Source organism: Natrix helvetica (assembly GCF_964273705.1).
Source record: "Natrix helvetica genome assembly, chromosome: 3".
NCBI lineage: Eukaryota > Metazoa > Chordata > Lepidosauria > Squamata > Natricidae > Natrix > Natrix helvetica.
Window position 1 is genome coordinate 111264414 of NC_138549.1, and position 20721 is coordinate 111285134.

General features: G+C 35.4%; 1 protein-coding gene across 2 annotated transcripts; it reads right to left on the bottom strand.

Moving 5' to 3' along the window:
* Nucleotides 1–253: 253 nt before the first annotated feature.
* On the bottom strand, nt 254–19800 carry LOC309389029 (uncharacterized protein C1orf185 homolog). 2 transcript variants are annotated; one of them, XM_081946919.1, is made up of 6 exons: nt 19583–19800; nt 14267–15667; nt 13110–13215; nt 10599–10725; nt 8943–8976; nt 254–3199 (listed from the first exon to the last, which is right to left on the bottom strand). In XM_081946919.1, the coding sequence occupies exons 1-6, from the start codon at nt 19683–19685 to the stop codon at nt 2736–2738; spliced, it is 2235 nt and encodes a 744-aa protein (XP_081803045.1). In that variant the 5' UTR covers nt 19686–19800; the 3' UTR covers nt 254–2735. The 2 variants fall into 2 exon arrangements, with proteins under 2 accessions (XP_081803045.1, XP_081803046.1); XM_081946920.1 differs by lacking the exon at nt 14267–15667.
* Nucleotides 19801–20721: the final 921 nt, after the last annotated feature.

Here is a 20721-nt window from a genome sequence, read left to right on the forward strand (position 1 = left end):
AGCCAGGCCTCTCTAGCTCCTCCTTCTGCATTGATGCCCGCCGCTGCTACGGCCTGCTTTGGCTCACCACATGCTTAAATCCCATCTTCCCTTCGAACCAAAGGGAACGGGCACCCCAGGATCTAGATTTCTGAACAGTTTGTCACGATTGGGTCGAGAGAGGTATTCCTTCCCGCATACAGTAATAGACCACGGATTCATTTTAAGGTCTGCCTCGGCAGACCTTAAGTTGTATATTCATTTGGGGGGCATTGCACATCCTAAAACTTCTGGCACGTTTTTGTTAAAACGACTGCATATATTTCAGCCAGAGTAAAAAGCTTAATGCTTTGCATATTTACTCAAAAGCACAATTCATTCCAATGTGGTTTCTAGTTAACATTGCAGTATTACTAGTTTCTTTCTGACTAATCAAGGTTAAAGCTGTTACATTACTTGCAGTCACATAATTCAATTGGATTTGAGTAAATAAGCACATTGTATTGTAAAATCATATATTTGTTGGTTTTCTTGTGAAGACTATTGGATGTATTTAAAAAAACTCCTAAAAATGTGGGTTTTTAAATATTGACTTTTTCATAGGCATTTAGACATTGTCCTGCCCAAAAATCCTTTAGAAATTGCATACTAAATGCTCTGAGGTCTTGAGCAGTATTACCACAATCTACTTTTCCAAAGAACCTGACTTAATATACATATCAAACTATTGAAAACAATATCTAAAAATGTATGCAGTAAGTGGCAAAACCCAATTAATTCTAATGTAGTTAATTCTACAGAATGCCAAGAAGTGTTCAGCTTACAGCTATTCTTTATTTTTCCCCATTAGCATATCAATTGATGCCATATACATTTCAAAATACTTTCCGTTCAGTTAAGATTGTGTGATTTAATGTTGTCCCAGTATGTATGGACTTTGAACGCCTCAGCCATTTGGGATGTATAGCAATTAGTGGATTTCATTGCTGGTGGAATAAATATCTACCAGTTACTGTTCTGACCTGAGCTTAGTGAGGTGGCAAGTTGTGATAGTTGTGGTAGGTTTAGCCATGGGAAACATATAGTATTGTTCTAATTATCTTTGTGTGGCAAGCAGGTCACTGTAGACTTTGGTCTGGTAAATTTTATGATTTCTAGCAATTGTGGTACAGCTAGGAAGATAGACTGAGATCTCTGTACAGCAACCTGCTTGTCAGACCTATGCAGAAAAACATCCAACAGGTAGGTCACTCTGCAGGATGCTTTGCTTCCACATGGGGTGGTATTTTAATACACTCGCAGGACATCTCACAGTGAACCAGACTTATGGAGAAATGGCATCTCATAGAGCAACCGACCTGTTTGAGTATTTTTCTCTACATGAGTCTGATAGGTAGGTTGCTTTAGAATCCTGGCCTTTAGCTTTTTCTTGAATTTCATATACCAGTGTTTGTCATCAAAACAGGTATATTAGTTATATCCACCAACTATAATAGAAGACTAAAAACTGATGGTGGGGAATGGAAATGGCTCATCTTCCTTACACCCTTGCCATAGAAACTCAATAAACTACAAAAGGAAGAAAGCATCTTGTTCTCCATCCGGCTTAGCAGTGCAGCTCAGCATCCTTTTTTGCCAATAAACAAGAAAATAAATCATACTGGGGCTTTATTTATAAGGCTTTCTAATCTATAGTGAAAATAGCTGCTATGATTGTCTTTTAAGATCAATGCCTTACCATATCCATTGTCAAGCTATGCAAAGACTTGAATTCCCCAGCAAGTTGGAACTTCAACTTTCCTTTTAAAAAAGGAAAAAAATTCTACTTTGTTTCATAACTTCACTATATGCTAGTGAATTATGCAACTAGGTCAATACAACAAACTGCATGACTGTATCACAAATGAAATATTTGTTTTTGATTAAAAAGTATGTAATAGCATGACCGTCTCAATCCCATGAATAATATCACAACTGTTTTTCATTGTGACAGTAAAAATGATCAAAATCTATGTTCTCTTAGGCCACAATACAATATTTATTAATAAAACATTGCTTACTGATGTCAGGTTTCACTCTTGATGCTACCACAAGAGCCAACGACTCACAGGAACAAAATCTCAGTAAATGCTCTTGAATGCTATTGATTCACATCTCATGAAGTCACCCAAATAAGTTTGAACACTGGGTAGTTTCTAATTCTGATTAGGAATTAGTTAGTTTTATCACAAAAACACTCACCAAAAGCCTCAGCATCCTTGCTTGCATGAAAACAAGCATAAATGTAACTGAATGTGCAAAATCCTTATAGGAATCTGCATTGAATACATGAATGCTTTGAGGAGTTTGAATTCATTTGAACAACCTGACGAGGGCAAGTCTTATCTTGATGTAATAAATCCCGAATAGGTCGTCTAACAGTATAATTCTCTTAGCCCATCTATAATACATTCTACAAGTTTTATGAATGCTATGTTGTTGCATCTGTGTACACACACACATAGTTGTGTCTACAAAACATTTTGTGCTCAAAATATCCCAGATTCAAAATGTCTAACCCTAACCAGAGCTTCCATGATCTTAAATGGAGCATCAAGAATGGAGAACTTCCTTTAAAGCTGGAACAAGACTCCATCACAGAACTTTGTGTGCTATTCTCAACGTAACTGTATTCAGTTTGTTGTTTTATAAAAAAAAATAGAATCATCAGCATTTAATGTTAATTTGAACTTTTCAATGTGATATAAACATACAGATCATGGATTTTGTACTTCAGAAACATTAGTCAATAATTGTACTGGATGTGATGAATTATTGGAGGAAGCCTTTACGATATCATTTTCAGATTTTGATCTTGAAATAGTTGGTTTCTTGAGCTGTGGTGGCATATTGGTATTAATATCATAATTTTGATCATCTTTCAAAGAATGATTTGTTTGACATGCAACAGAAACAGTTTTTTTTGCTTTGGGAGTAGTGCTGGACAGATTTGAACATGGTTTTTCTACAGTAAATTCATCTGATAAAGAAAATTGCGCTGAGCAAATATCACAAACATCATCATAGAAAGATTGTACACTTTCACTGGACCGAGATGGAAGCACATATGCTCTGGATCTTACACTCAAACGTCTGGGCGACTTTTTTGAACTTCCTTCTGTATCAGAGCTATCATATATTTCTTTCACAACAGCATGATCTTTGGCGTGGGCTTCTACATCTGTAATGAAACAGTTGATATTGTTCATTAAAATATGTGTCTTAAAATGAACTTATTTTCAATATTACCGATAGTAAAACTAATTTGAATAGTAGTTGATATCTATCTCTTATTCCAAAATTCCTCTATATGTTATTTTGTCTCTAATGTTACCACAAGAATATATCAAATGATATTAAACAATAAAAAATAAAAACTCTTTTAACTCAGAACAGGACAAATTATTTTGGGTATGTTATATTATCTTCTATTATCAATCTGCCTGATTTGTAAGATTTCATGGAATAGCCTATTCATCTTTCATGAAAACACACTTAAGACCAAGAGGACCTCCTCAATAGCTAAAAAAAGAAAATGGAACTCCTTGCTACGTGAATATCTCCTCCTCCTCACAATGCTTTTCAAAGGGAAAAGAGTATTAGGATTACTCTTATTGTATACAGTATAAAATATTTTTCAAATATTAGGTTTCATCATCTAAGTCTATTTAATGTAAGCATTAACAGTAATGTTTACTTCTTAAAGCAAAGTAGAAAAGCCGCTTTTTAAATAAACTTCTGCTATAGGATAATGGGTATAAGGACTGTTATTTAGAAGAGGGGTAGATAATCTCTTTGAACTCAGAGAGCCTTAATTTTAGTAATTTTGTTCAATGGCAGAAAATATGGCAATAAGATGGTATCATCAAAGGGGATGGAGAATGATTAGATTATTTTAAATATTAATAGTACACCAATCTTGTTGGTGAATTAGTACATGTATCTGTTTCCCAATGAAAACTAGCAAATAATTTTGCTATTATAATTTGACAGTTCATTTCCAACCAAATTTAAACAGTGCTACAGGGCTGCCAAAATAGCTCTCAAACTAAATAATTTGGACCAGGGGTTCTCAGTCTTTTAATTTCTCATGAACTCCTTTTGAGCTTTATTTATTTATGTAATTTTATTTCTAAAATTAGAACAAGTTATGAGAATCATGACAAAATTATAAGCCTAGCACCATGATGGCAAACCTATGGCAAGGGTGTCAGAGATGGCACGCAGCACCCTCTCTGATGGCATGCGAGCCATCACCCCAGTTCAGCTCCACCCTGCATGCAGACATGCCTCCCACCAGCCAGTCTTCAGGTCTCTGCTGCGCATGCGCAGAGGATGGGATTTGGGTGTGTGCTTGCATGTGCGGGGGGCAAGGCATGTGCGGTGGACCGCACGCACATGCATGGGGTGCATTTGGGGGCCATGCACACATGCGCAGGGGGAAGGGTGCATGCACAGGGTGGGTGGGTGGGAACTGTGCACACGGGTGCAGTTTTGGCACTCAGTCCGGAAAAGGTTCGCCATCACTGGCATAGCAATCAGAAACTTACTATTTTCTGAACTTAAAGCTACAATGGAAGGATGATCTGAAAAGTTATTGGGAACTTTGAAAACTTTATTATGCCTCTAAACCCGAAGCTGGCAGGGCAAGATGGCACACTTCCGTTGTCTTTATGAGCTTTGAAATTTGACTCCACCTTTGAAACTTCAGGCTTCCGGTCTTTGTCTCCGTGCTACTCAGACAAATCTCTTGTTGATTGCTATCCTTTGATCTCCCTGGAGTAGAAAACTTTACTCTGCTGCCAGGCTGATTAGAAAAATCCTATTCTGCCTGGACCTTCTGTCTCCTGGACTCTCTTGGCTGTTTCACCTTTCTGACTGATCACTCCCTGTACTGACTGATTCTCTTATTCTACAAACAATGCCTCCTAAAAAACCACCTCCTGGAAAGCCTGGCTTTGCTGCCTCTGCCCCGACATCTGCAACGTCTAGTCCCAGTACACAATCAACGATAACAGCTCTAATGCAACCTAAATCTACAGAGACTGACTTTCAACAAATGTTTCAACAACTTTTACAGGGACAAGAGGAAATCAAAAAACAACTGAAAGAGATGAAAGAAGAAATCAAAGAGAACCAGGCCCAAATTAATAAAAATTCACAGAGACTGGATCTTTTGGAGGGTGGGACGGCTGAGATGAGGGAGGGGATGGAGGTGATGCAGAAGGGAAACAAAGATCTTGATACCCAGCAGATGAAAACAGAATTTGAGAGAATGTCCTTTTATCTTAGATTTCAAAATGTGGTGGAAGCAGATGATGAAGATATAAGGGACATTATGACAAGTATTTTGGCTGAATACATTCACAGAGAGAAACAACAGATGGGGTGGGAAATAGACCTGGTCTATAGAGTTAACTCAGCGTACGCTAGAACACATAATGTACCCAGGGAGGTACATATTAAATTCCTCAGAAAAAGTACAAGAGATGAGATTCTGAGTGCACAAATTGAAATATCAGGACAGGCATATAACCATTCTAAAACAGATCCCCAAGAAAATAAGGGAAAAAAAGAAAAAGTTACTCGCAGTTAGCGAAGAAACTATACCAGAATGGGGTGTGGTTTAGATGGCAGATGCCTGAAGGTATGTTAGTATTCTGGGAGGACACAAGAGTTAGAATTAATACACCCATAGAGGCACAGGCCTTTATGGACAAAAACAAAACACTCTTAGAAAAACCAGATGACCCTACACCAGATACACAGGACACGGGAGGGGCCGGAGCTCTGCCAGCGGGGGGAGATGGGGCAACATTGAGAAAACTCAGATCACAAAAATGAACAAGAAAACTTACTTGACATAAGTTGACCGAATTTATTAATTGAATTTACATGCTGATTATATGTAACTATTTAATAATGAAATTTTTTGCAAATGTATACCTTGAATATGGAGGGAGGGGACACCTACCGCACATTGCAACCGTCAAAATTTGTATTTACCCACTACCTTTTTCCTTGTAAAAATTTTTTAAAAACCAATAAAACGTTGTTGTTTTTTAAAAAAGAAACTTACTATGGCCCTGATGCTGTAATATTAAATAATAGTTGATAGAAATTTTAGATTTCTACCCCTAATCTCTTAAAATACATTTAATGGTTCTTCATGCAGATATCTTGTATGAACTAGAAGTTGTCTCAAATTTTATTTTAATACCATGAGAAATTAAACTGATGATCACCAGTGTCACAATGTTTTGACTGTACAGTTCTAATCCACCAGGAAAAGTCTACACAGTATGATCAAATTTTAATTTGGTGATGTTGTTATATGATATCTGTCTTGGCGACCTTTACTTTTCAAATGCTAGGTATGGATCTATCACATTTTATACATCTGATCTTTCCAATGTATTAAGAAAATCTGATAACATTTAACATAATCAGATTGAATTATAACCAAAGATGAGATACCCATAACATTTAAATCTCAATAAAGTTAAAGGGACATATCCTTACTTTCGCTTTCATGGATTACTGCCTTGTTGTGGTGAAGGGGCTTGTGTAGCTCAATGAAGCTATGAGCTATGCCGTGTAGGGCCACCCAAGATGGACAAGTCACAGCAGAGAGCTCTGACAAAACGTGATCCACTAGAGAAGGAAATGGCAACCCACTCCAGTATCTTTGCCATGAAAACTGCATGGTAGTACCAAAAGGCAAAAAAGCCTGGAGGAACGTTGTCCATGGGGTTGGGATGAATCGGACACGACTTCGCAACTAACAATAACAATCCTTACTTCAGCAATATTTTCCCACATTCCTGAACTTCAGTTCCCAGAATCTTAAACACCATGTCCAATAATGAGGAATGGTTATACAGGCAATTGTCACTTAATGACAGCCATTGGGACTGGAATTTCCATCACTAAACAATGCAGCCGTAAAGCACATCATATAATACCATATCAGTTAGCAATGGCAATTGCTTGTTGCTATCATTAGATGAATCACAACAGTTTGTTAAACAAGGGAATCCAGACTCGTGAGGGCACTGCGATGGCTGGAACCTTGAAGATTGGTCAGAAGTACTGCTTTTCAGCAGCATTATATATATTTATATATATTTATATTCGTAGATTTTCATGGGTGTAGGTATACTGGTCTTGTTGTATTCGGGTCTTTTCCCATGTAAGATCGAGATTGTCTTAGCAACGTTTCGGTGAGGTCTCACTCGCCATCTTCAGGCTGGGTTTTGAGCTTAAAACTTGGTCGGAGCTGCCGTCTTTCTATAAATCTTGGTGGGGGTGTGTAGAGTGCTGGCTTTGTTTTAGTAAGTGGAATGATTGGTTGTGTGGTTGTATGATTGGTAGATTGGTGCTGGCTGTGGGTTCGTTGTTGTTTCGTGTTGTAACGGCCTGGGTGGTGGGTGGGGCTCGTTTGTTGACTAGGGCTGGTTTCCACATGTCTAGTAGGCGGGAGGTATCGTCACGTTTATTCATTATGTGAGGGTGTTTTTCTATTTCGATAGCTTCCATAATTATTCTCTTGTTGAAGTTTTCACTTTTGGAGATTAACTTGGTTCCTTCAAAATTAATTTCATGTCCTGTAGTTTAAGGTGCTGGAAAAGGGAAGTTTTTTCATTTTTTCTTACTGCGTTCTTGTGTTCTGTGATACATGCATTTATTCTCCTGTTTGTTTGTCCTATGTATGTTGCAGGGCAGATTTTGCATGGTATTTTGTAGACTCCTTGGTTTTCTAGCTGGATTTTGTCTTTGAGGTTTCTTAAGATTGGTCAATGCTGAAGGCTGTCTTGATATTGTGTTTGTCGAGAATTTTGCTGATTTTATCTGTGGTGCCTTTGATGTAAGGGAGGAGGACGATGCCGTTGTCCTGTTCTGTGTCTCGGTTTTTGAGGGGAGTCTCCCTTTGGATTAGGTTGGTAATTGTTTTTCTTTGGAATCCGTTGGAGATTAATACATTTGTGAGAGTGTGTAATTCAGTTTTCAGGTGGTCTTTGTCAGCTAGTCGTTTGGTTCTGGAGATGAGGGTCTTGGCTACAGAGTTGATTTGTGCAGGGTGGTGATGGGATTGTGCGTTTAAGTAGTGGTTGGTGTGTGTTTTTTTTCCGGTAGATAGTGTACCCTAGGCAGCCGTTGGGTTTTTTGTAAATTAGGACGTCCAGAAAGGGAAGTTGGTTGTTTGCTTCTATTTCCATAGTGAATTGTATTTTGGGGTATAGGCTGTTGAGATGTGTGAGGATGTTGTCCAGTTTTTTCTTTCCCGTGTGCCAAATCACAAAAGTGTCATCAACATAGCTAAGCCAGAGTTTGGGTTTGTGTTCAGATTTATCTAAGGCGTTAGTTTCAAAATGTTTCATGTATAAGTTTGCGATGACGGGTGAGAGATGTGATCCCATGGGTGCTCCTTCTATCTGTTTGTATCTTTGTCCATTATGGATGTAGTATGTGTTGGTTAGGCAGTGGTTGGTCAGGTCCAGGATGTGTTTAGGGGGGTTGTGTTTGTTCTGGATAGCTGTCAAGGCTTCTTTTATAGGTACTTGGCTGAAGAGAGAATAATTATGGAAGCTATCGAAATAGAGAAACACCCCCACAACATGAATAACGTGATGATACCTTCCGCCTACTAGACATCTAGAAACCAGCCCAAGTCAACAAACGAGCCCCACCGACCACCCAGGCTGTTACAACACGAAACAACAACAGACCCACAGCCAGTACCAATCAGCACCAATCTACCAATCATGATACAACCACACAACCAATCATTCCACTTACTGAAACAAAACCAGTACTCCACACACACATACCAAGATTTATAGAAAGATTTATAGAAAAATTTATATATATTCTTATATAGCAATATATTCTTTGTAGATTGCATTCTTAGAAACTGTTGATACCTGCTGCCATTGATGTCTGTTTCTTTCTTGAGTCCTATCAAATATAAAAAAGATAACCAAAGCATCAATCTTACGTTAAACAAAATGTATTAAGAATTTTTCTAATACTTAAGTTATTAGGTATACCTTATCCTGAATTAAATTATCAAATATTAAAATATGTTGAAGATTAACAGATCTTTTATTATAATGCTTAAAAGCCATAAATTATTTAATTGATATAGTCCTCAGCTTACAACCACAACTGATTTCCATTACTAAGCAAGACAATTGTTAAGTGAGTTTTGTCCCATTTTGTGATCTTTTTTTTATCACACTTATTAAGTGAATCACTGCAGTTGTTAAGTTAGTAACACAGTTGTTAAATGAATTTGGCTTCCCTATTAACTTTTGCTAGTCAGAAGGTTGCAAAAGTTGATCAGCTGATCTCCGGACACTGCAACTGTAATAAATACATGTCAGTTCCCAAGCTTTGATCATGTGACCATGGGAATGCTGTAATGGTCATAAATGTGAAAAACAGTCATAAATCATTTTTTCCAGTGCCATTGTAACTTCAAATAGTTATTAAACAAATGGTTGTAAGTCAAGGACTACCTTTATTTCATAAATCAAAAGTATATTTGATACTAAATGAGCTGTGCTGCATTTAGAATATAGAGAATAAAGCATTATAGCCCACCATCACAGTATAAAATTGCTTTCACAACAGAGTTCCATATCCGAGAGTCTTTGGTGCTATGTTAGTAACATTCAAATTTTAATGACCAGACACTGAAGAAACTAAATATCAGATTCTTAAAACTACCAGTAATGTTGGTGTATCAATTACTACTTGACTTAAAATATTAATTTATATCACTTTGGAGTAAAAAGAATTTTTTTAAATGTAACATATACATTCAACAATTTAGTATGTCTTTTTCTATTATAATTGCATTTAAAGGAACTATAATTTTTTTAAAAAAATTATTGAATATAAATTGAAAAAAATCTATATTGAATATATATACTATATATATACATATATATACATATATATATACATATATATATACATATATATATACATATATATATATACACATATATATATATACACATATATATATACACATATATATATACACACATATATATACACACACACACACACACATATATATATATATATACATATACATATATACATATATACATATATACATATATACATATATACATATATATATATAAAATCATTGTCAGATTCCATCATGGTTCCATTATTATCATTAATATAGATGTGTTTTGCCTCTATACATATTTATAGGCTGGATATGAATTGTTACCACATCTAGCTTTATTTCAAATCTCTAGAATATAATTGCACTGTACTGCCTATCCTATGTATCTGATACAATATTCTATCCAATTACAATCTATCCTATTGGGATTCACTCATTGAGATTTCAAAAATTATATATTGCATGTGGAAATTTTCAGCCTAGATAGTATTCAGTATTCATTTATATTATCCAAATGAAGAACTCCCACAGTGAATTTATACAAGGATGTTTAGGATTTTAATTAGCCTCAGAATATTGTGAATCTTAACATAGAAACCACATATATTAAGGATTCATTTTTTATAACTATTAAAGAACTGTATCTTACCTTTGGTTGTACAAAATGAAAACTCTGTGAAACAGAAACGGGGGCATAACCTTGGGCATCAGTAGATTTAGACTTGGGAGAGGATTTTTTATCTTTCAGAATAGTATTGATAAATTTTAAAACTTGTCTGAAATATATAAAAATATATTACATACAAAAACCTGAATATTTTGTACTAATTTTGTAATAAAAACTATATAAAAACGCTAATGATTTCTTTGGTTTGCTGATCATACTAGGATGAAAGTATTTTTGTATATAAACTTATACAATTTACACAAAGTATTTACTTAGAAATGAATATAACATTATATGTATATCCCTTAAAATAGTAATAAAAATGAATGTCATATAATAATATAATTAAGATACAATTCTAGAATTATGGTTTGCCGAAATGTAAACTAAATTATTTTCCTTTTTCTCATATAACTATTAAAAACTTTAAAAATAAAGATAAAAATTTACAAGAACTAATACTTAGAATAAAGCGAAAGAGGAAAGGGGAAAAAGATAAAATCAAAAGGGGGGGGGGGGAAATATGAAGAAAAAAAAATAAAGTAGGTCTTTATAGACAAAAAATGTATGAAATTTGCATAAGTAGTAAACTTGGATGTCTTTTCACTAATCAATGATAGTCAGTTTGGCCACCTCAGAAAGTTCCATCATCTTTATCATTCATTCTTCCATTGTGGATGTCAAATTTTTCACCTTTGCACTGTAGTTATCAGGGGAAAGGTAAAAACAAAGCTCCATGATTTTTTTCAAGTTGATTATTGATCTCAAAAGAAAAGGCTCTGGTTTCAATTTTATATTGCTCTTAAAAATATTCTGAATTAAGATATGTAAATGAGTTCAAAACTTTCTAGTTATTTTCACATCTATCAAACATAGTAAAATAACCCCACTTACTGATTACACTTTCAGCATAAATGTGAAGCACAGGTAGTCCTTAATTTACACCAGTTATTTAGCAATCACTTATGACAGATTTCCCAGGTGTATTTACAATGTTTTTGCCAAAAACTGACTGTTACTTCTGGTTTTTGGCAAGACTAGGCCATGCAAACAACTGATTCACTTAGCGACCATGATGGTCACTTTATGACTACAAACAAGTTCGTAAAATTGAGTTGGTCACATGGGTACACGCATGCCCCCCCAACACATAATCTGCAGTGTACAGCATTGATCTAGTGAACCCCAGCAACTTCTGGTCTGTCAAGTAGTTTAAAATTATCATCACAAAACCATGCTTTTTTTTACCTTAAAAAACAAAACAGGTGTCTTTCAATGATGAAGTTGGGCTGATGATACTATTTTCAAAATTACCATTATATGACATAAAAGATTGAGAGAATACTGCATGACAGGTTATTGTTATTATTTTTCAAAATGATATTACTTTATTATTTATAATTTATTACTATGTTTTATTATTTTTAAATAATAATAACAGGGCAATATTCAAACAGGAGATCTAAATAGATGTTAACTAAAATTGGCTGGAAGATTGAAGCTACTGAAATATATTTCTGCAATGTAACATCTGAGAAAAGTTTCATTGATTCTCTACTTCCAAGATACTAGGAATGGGCAATAATAAAGACATTACTACTTTCCAAGATAAATTATTAAAATTATGTATTTTGTTAAAAGAAAAAAGTACTTGAATAAATGTGTGGAATTCATAAAAATCTCATTATATTTAAGGTTACAAAACAATTTTTTTTCAAATAAAGTACTCTTTGATCTGAAGAATCAATACTCTCTAACATAGAGTTCCCCAACCTTTTTGGCTTTGTTGACCGGGGGGGGGGGGCAAAGAAGAAGGGGGATGGTTTTGTGCAAGCAACAGGCATGGCCTAGTTCCAAACATTTCAAAGCCCAGTAGTGGGCCATGACCTGGGGGTTGGGGATCCCTGCTCTAACAGATCAAATTTTATCTAATTTTCATTACATTTCATCCTAAAAATATTCTTTTGTCCAAATAATCTCAATACATATGTTATTAAATAAGGATTGGTGTTTTATATTAATCTGGTATTAATTGAGCAACACTGTATTAATAGCTATACAGGTAGTCCTCAATTTACAACAGTTCATTTAGTGACCATTCAAAGTTACATCATTGAAAAAAACGACATGACTATTCTCACACTTACAACTGTTGCAAGCATCCCCATGGTCAAGTGATCAAAATTCAGATACTTGACAGTTGGTTCACATTTATGACATTTGCAGTTTCCCAGAGTCATGACATCACCTTTTGCAACCTTTTGACAACAAAATCAATGGGGAAGTTAGATTCACTTAACAATTGTGTTAACTGCAGTGATTTTCTTAACTGTGTCAAGAAAGGTCATAAAATTGGGCAAAATTCACTTAACAACTATTTCACTTAGTAACAGAAATTTGTGCTCAATTGTGATTGTAAGTCAAGACTACCTGTAGTCAGTTCAAAATGTTTGAAATATATTATAAAACAATGGTTTTTAACCATTAACTTACCTTCTTTTAAGGTATAGGTAAAATCCTGCTAATGCAATAATAAACAGAGCTATTCCAAAAAGTGTAGCACCTGCTATAAGAGCATTGCTTAAATGTTGCAAAGCACCTAAACAAACAAAAAAAGTTAATGTTAAAATAATATGTACTTCAGTTTATATTTATAAATATATTTATATTTATAAGACTTCTTCCATTGCAATTGCCTTAAAATCATGTTTATTCAAAATAAGCCCACATGATTAAATGTAGTCTGCTGCATGGCTGTGAAGAAGATAAGGGCAATGCCAGTACAGAAGGCAGATAGTTTAGCATTAGTCAAATTTGCTGGAAGTCTTTATTTCATAAAATAAAATGCAAGAGCTACAGTATGATATATTGAGAGTCACATTCAAAAACTGGCCCGGTAAAACAGCTATGACCTGAGCAGACAATATGTGCGCGGTAAAGTGTCTTGTACTTTAATAGGATGGAATGTTTGAGCCCATTGTTGTTCAGTGTTAACAACTTTATTCCGACACTCTACATTAATTATACTACTTTAAGAAGTGATAAGGAAAATCTAAGCATGTCCAATAAAAAATGAGCTAAATTTCTGATGGCACTATGAACCATAACGAAGTTTCTTCTAAATGGACAAGGAGGAATAACAGACAATTCTTTTAACAGGCTTGCTTGAGTCTTAGTATCCTTTCTATGAATGGAACAGACTTTGTAAAACAGAGATTTTCCAATTATCTTCTCTACAGCTCCCATTACCCAAAATGTTTCAGGCCTGGAAGATCTTTAGAATTGATACAGAAGTCTGAAGGGAGAAAGATTAATAGAACTAGCCAGTCCTAAAAATATTTATGCTAATAATTATGTATGAATTTAAGTGATGCATAATTTTTATGTTAATAATTTGCTTCATCAGGTCAGAATCAATAAATTCATTAGATTTGAAAACCTTTTGTTGGGTGTCATGGAATATTTACTATATGTAGGGTACGAAACCAGTCTCTTTCCTTTTTAGACTTATAAAGCTTGATATTCATACTGAAGATGTTTATTGATCAGCAATACTTTTAAACTGGAGGTTATTCAATTTATACATTTAACAGTGTATTAAAACTATTATCTCTTTAAAATATGTATGATTAACACAAAAATAAACCTACCTATAGATACTGATTCAGTTTTATTTGTTGCTGATCGCTTGGTTCTGTCAACAGCTGATGATGGGCTATTAAAAATATCTTTGTAGAAGTATCGGTAGGTTAAGCCTGGAAATCCCTCTTTTTTAAATTGCCGTTTTACCATCGGTGTCATTAGAAATGACATTTCAAATCCTTTCTGACTAAGACTAACATACTTCTTTTTAACTGTCTCTGAAGATGGCAACAGATATCGCAACATTTTTTTCACTTGGATTAATTGCTCTGTTTGAAACTGCCTTGAGCTATTATTTTTTTGCTTCATACATATTGTAATTGTTAGAAACTTAAAATTTATTATGGAAAAATGCATATAGCAATTTTTGAACAAAGTGCCCATTTCATTTTCTCCAAATTTACTTTCTTTTCTAGGTCTGACAATATTGCCCCATTTTTGTATTAAATGTTTGTTTCTGTACATTTTTGTTTGAAATACAGGGATTTTTTTCCTTTGAATGTTAAACATCTTTTTATGAGTTGAGTATACCTTTTGCATGTGACTGTTTCTTTGGTAAGTGAATAAATGTCTGAAGTGAAGCTTCTGATTTGCATAAATTGATTTTTTATTTCTTGTTTTCCATTTCCACATCTTGATTTTTTCTTTAATATTTTTTTCCTGTTGTAAGCTTTTAAATCCTATAATTTTTTTTCTTTCTCTATTAAATATTTTCGGGTCATCAGAAACTATTCTGTGCACATTTTTATTGTACTCATTTGTAATCACTTTACAAAATTTTTCTTTCACAGAATCTAAAAGTCTATCAATACTATTTTTACATTTTTTCTTTAAAATGTTTGTTTCAATATGATCTTCTGTTTTATGTTGCTTTGTAAATTTTAACATAATGCTTCCCAAGCTTTTCTGACTTTTTTGCAACAGTTCTTCACTTCTTAATATATTTGCTTGATGTTCTATATAACTCATTGGTGATCTGGTTTCCATGTATTTACATCCATTTTCAAAATAAGATACATGTGATTTGTTACCTTCAAATTTCTTTCTCACATTAATATACCAATTCATTTTTACTTTACAATCTTTAAGATGTGTATTAATCAACATACTGAGTCTCCTTAAATAATTTCTTTCCATCAAAATGTTACTAACTGTTAGTAATTGCTTTTTTGAAAGTTGTATGGTTTTTTTCACTCTAACTAAATTTAGATTTATTTTAAACTGAACTGCATATCTTAGTTGATGGTTCTTAATGGCACTTTTGCCATAAATTTTGAAATTCATTCTGAAGCTTTTGTAATTTCTGTTGTCCTTTTTCAGTGTAGACTGTTCTAGGATTCTATTCACTGATGTTTTGTATGAATCATCATCAGATGCTATTAATAATTGTTGATACTCTTTTAAATGCCCTGCAACAAAGCAAATAACCCTAGTTTAATTAAATATTTCAAATCACATTATCATAAAATCAGGATTATATTATAAGACTACTAGTAGTAGTAGAAGTAATAATAAAAATAATAACAACAACAACAATAACAACAACAATTTTGCTAAGATCATTCACTGGAAATTGTGCCAGAAGTTTGGATTTGAATACAGCAAAAACCACTGGGAACATCAGGTTGAGAAGGTTCTAGAGAATGAAAAAGTCAAGATCTTGTGGGATTTCAGAATTCAGACTGACAGGTACTTGGCCTACAACACACCTGACATAACAATAGTTGAAAAGAAAAAAGTTTGGTTCATTGATATTGCAATACCGCAAATTGAAGATAAGCAGCAAGAAAAAATCAATAAGTACCAGGACTTGCAAATTGAAGTTAAGCGACTGTGGAAAAAGAAATCGAGTGTTGTCCCGATTGTAATTGGAGCCCTTGGAGCAATACCTAAAGGGCTACCTTGCTATTTGGAAATTCTAAATTTATCGGACTTGAACATTCTGACTCTACAAAAATCCACCCTACTTGGAATAGCTTATATCTTCGAACTTTACCTTAACAGTTCCTAGGTCCTTGTTTAGGACTCGAGCTGTTGAGCTACCAACCAGCCCCAAAGGCTGTGAATCTCACCAAAGATTAACCAAATAATAATTTTGGACAAGATAGCTCCCTTATAAGGCATGCATTATATACTAGAAAAAATTTCAGATATTTTTAATGTTATTACATTAGATTAAATGGCTTAGGTTTAAAATTGTAACTAAAAAAATACAATTTGGATGATGTCTGTGGGAATGGCATAGAGCCGTGATGGCGAACCTATGGCACGTGTGCCAGAGGTGGCACATAGAGCTCTCTCTGTGAGCACGTGCACACTATCGCCAGCTGTTCTTCTGGTTTCCGGCACATGGTCTTCACAGGGCCAAAAAATGGCCTGAAAAACAGGCATGCACGCCAGCCAGCTGGTTTTTGGGTTTCCGGTGCTGCAGCGCACATGCATGCGCATTCCGGTTTGGACACTCGGTGCCAAAAAGGTTCCTCATCACTGGTATAGAGTCATGCATCCATCCTTGTGTTTGATTACTTGGCAGCTTTTAATATTATCAAGTTTCAATATCATCAATGATATCCTTCTGGCCTGGCTCTGAGAGTTGGGGATGCATTGTATTATTGGTTTGCTTCCTTTCTGAGGTCAATTCGTTGTGTTGATAGGGCAGGAAGAAGTCCAACCTGCAGTCCTTATCCTGTCTCAGGGTTCAGTGCTTTTTCCAATCAAAGTCTCCCTAAAGTTTCTGGATGAGGTCATCCTATGATTTGGGGTGAAGTTTCATCGCTATGATACCAGCTTTATATCTCTACCTCAGGTTGTCTGAGTGATGCCATGGAGATTTTGTTTCAGTCCTAGAAACTTTCATATAAATGGGACATATCAGGTTTCAGCTCTACCCTATCAAGGCCAAACTGCTCAAGGTTTTTGGACTTTTGTCTTTGATTCTGGATGAGGCAGAATCACCTCTGACAGAATCAGCAATCAATGGAATCCTCCTAGACTACAGCCTAGTGTAGACCCATAGCTCCTGTTCAACTAAAAGGTGGCAACCATAGCTAGGATAGCCTTTGCACAGCTTTTGGATTGTGCACTAAGAATGTGTACCATTCTTAGACAAGGAGATCACTCAGTAGTCACTTACTGTATGTCTAGTGACTTGATTGCACCACTGCAGTGTGTTCTACATGAGGCTACCCGTGAAGAGGATTTCAGTCAACATAAAATACAATGTGGCAGGCTATTTAGTTTATTTATATTCCATCTTTACTATTTCTACATGTAGAATGCATCTTCCTTCTATTTTCCCACAACTCTGTGAGTTGGGCTGAGAAAGAGTGACTGACCCAGTTGCATTTCATGGCTAAGGTGGGACTTGTACTTACAGTCTCTTGCTTTCTAGTCTGGTACCTTAACCACTAGATGAAACGGGCTCTTATATTGCTTTAAGTCAAGTTGTCCTAAAGTTACCTGTTGTTTGGTGCATAGGCCTCAGCTACTATGTGAGCTGTAATGGCTAGCAGTATGTTTCTGGATGAAATTCAACAAGATGGTCACTTTTAAAGCCCCTCATTGCTTGGGGCCAGGTTACTTATGGAACCATCTCTCCCCAGTTTTTTTCTACTCATCTCATTTAGTTCAGCAGGACGGGGATGCTCCAGATATGTGCTAAGAAGTGTCATTTTACCCAAGGGGAGAGTCTTTTCTGCCATGACACCTGCTCTCTGGAATATCATTCCTCTAGAGATCAGATTGACTGATCCTACAGGCCTTCTGCAAGGTCTTGAAGACTTCATACTGTACATGCACTGAGGCTGAGGGGTTTGTGAGAAAGCCCATCTCCCATAAAATTAGCATCAGGTGTAGTTTTGTAAAACTTTTAAAGACATTCCTTCTCATCTGATCACTATGGTGTTTAAAGTACAGGTAGTCTTGACTTACAAGTTCATTTAGTGACTGTTCAAAGTTACAAAGGCACTGAAAAAAGTGACTTATGACCATTTTTCACACTTATGACCATTGCAGCATCCCCATGGTCACATAATGAAAACTCAGGTGCTTGGCAATTGACTAATATTTATGATAGTTGCAGTGTTCCTGGGTCATGTGATCACCTTTTGCGACCTTTTAACAACAAAGTCAATAGGGAAGCCACATTCACTTAACAACCAAGTTACTAACTTAACAACGGCAGTGATTCATTTAACAACTGTGGCAAGAAATGTTGTAAAATGGGCAAAACTCACTTAACAACATACATTTTGAGCTCAATTGTGGTCGTACGTTGAGGACTCCCTGTATTCCTTTGCCAGTACATTTGATTGTTTTAAAACACAAAAACAGGTTGGAAGAAAGGAATCTCCTCTCCCAAGGAAGTAAATAAAGACTAAATCCTTAGAGCAACACAGCTAAGTCTGTTCTAACATACTTTTACACTGTTAGCAGTGTTTAAGCACATGCATTTCCAAATTGCACATAAATACGAAGGGTATTTATTTTTTTGAAACAAAGGTTGTGAACCTATATGCACTGAGACGAAATCTTGTTAAAATAATGTGGCTTATCTCTGAACAGATGTAACAGGAATTTATTGCTAATACCCTTCTTGTCTAAGAACTAGTACGTACATTTTTTTTTGGAAGCAGTATTTAGTAGCATTAACTTTCAACGAAAGTGTTATTGTAGATTCTTGGGTACTTTTTACCAAGGCCCAGTGGCTTTTCAAGTACTTAATGAAAAGTTGAGTAATCAAAATGAATATCAAAATTTCTAGATGATAATCACATCAAGTGTTTAAATAGGAATGAAACAGGCTCAAATATTCACAGTGCAATGCATATTTTCACTTATTTCAGATATACAATGGATTTTTGTTATTTCAATTCTGGTATAGTATCTCTGATTTCCACCACAAGGCAGGTAGTTTCGGTTCTACTGCATTTATAATAGTATAAACCTAAATTCCAAGTCCAAACTAGAAATATTTTCATTCTCAGATTTAAAGTCATCCATTGCTTTTATGCGGATTTTCCCAGATTGAGAATGACAAGAACTATTAAACGGGAACGCAACTACTCATCCCCCATATTTATTTAGAAGCTTAAACTCATTACTTTTAACTTCACTCTCTTAATACAAAGGATGACTTTCAAATTCTACTAAGCCTCTCATTCGCCGGGAGAACTCAGTGCTTTCCTCAACTTGGTGCTTTGCGAGAGAATAAGCCTTCGCGGCAGATCCATAATTCCCAGCCATTCAGCTGAAGCAGGTAGTATAATCTTTATTGTCATTGTACTTAAACACAACGAAATTGGTGAGCTTTACGTGCTCCTCACCTGGCCACACTTCACAGAGGAGAAGCAGATGACCCCGTTCGGACAGCTCCGTGAACGGCGCCAGAACTAGCAATGCGACCATAAGGGCTCCAGCTCTTAGCATGGCTTTTTTCCGCGCACGTTTTGTTCCCAGCCCGCCATGGCGGTTCTAACGGTCCTTCGAGCTGAACGAACAAGCGAAAGCCACGAGAGATGGCGAGAGAGGCTCCCGCGACGATTCTGACCTCGCGCGCGAAGAAATTGGCGGGCTGTCAACGCTTGTTGTTAAGGTAGCGCGAGCGGGGCGGGGCTTCGGGCAGTTCGCTGTCCTATTGCATTTCGAGAGTGTGGCCTTGAAGGCTCAGGTATTTCAAATGCCTCAGGCGATTCAAATATAGACGCTTAAAAAAAAAAAAAACTTACCTGTTCTCTGGTTCTATTGAAATGACCGAAACGTCAAGTTAAATGAGCCTTCAGGCAGTTTCCCCACCCACCCCGCCGCCGCCTATTGTTATTTAATGTGGGTGTCTTTTGTATATGATATATTTCCTAGTAAGAGCAGAAGTGTTCAGATTTTAAATATTAAGACAAATAATAATTAAGAGAAATAAAAACAAACAAACCAAAAAGCAGCACTGAAAGAAGGTTTTACAGAAAGATTTTTTTTTTTTTAGCCATTGCTTTCTCTCATTTTTTAGACTCTATTTTTTAATTCTTGAGAAGTCTATAAAACTGGGAAAGATGTCCGGAAACACAAAAATATTAGACAAAAATCTGGAAATGGGTGCAAGAAATTACAGGAGAACAGATAAAATACAAACCCAAAATCTTTCTGCTGGGAATAATCAAAGGGAAATATACAAAGAAAATTAAATACATATTAACACATCTGCTAACTACAGCTAGAATAACATTTGCCCAATGCTGGAAACAAAATAATGCCCCCTCGGACGAATTAGTGATAAAAAAAACTTTGGATTGTGCAGAGATAGATAAATTAACACTGAAATTAAAAGATAAAAAAGAGTCGGAATATTATGAAATTTGGAACAATTGGTACAAATGGCTGCAAAACAAGAAAATTAATTTAGCCAAAAAACAATATATATAAATATATATAGAACTGTGTATAAAGGTATGTAAATATAGAAGCGAAATGT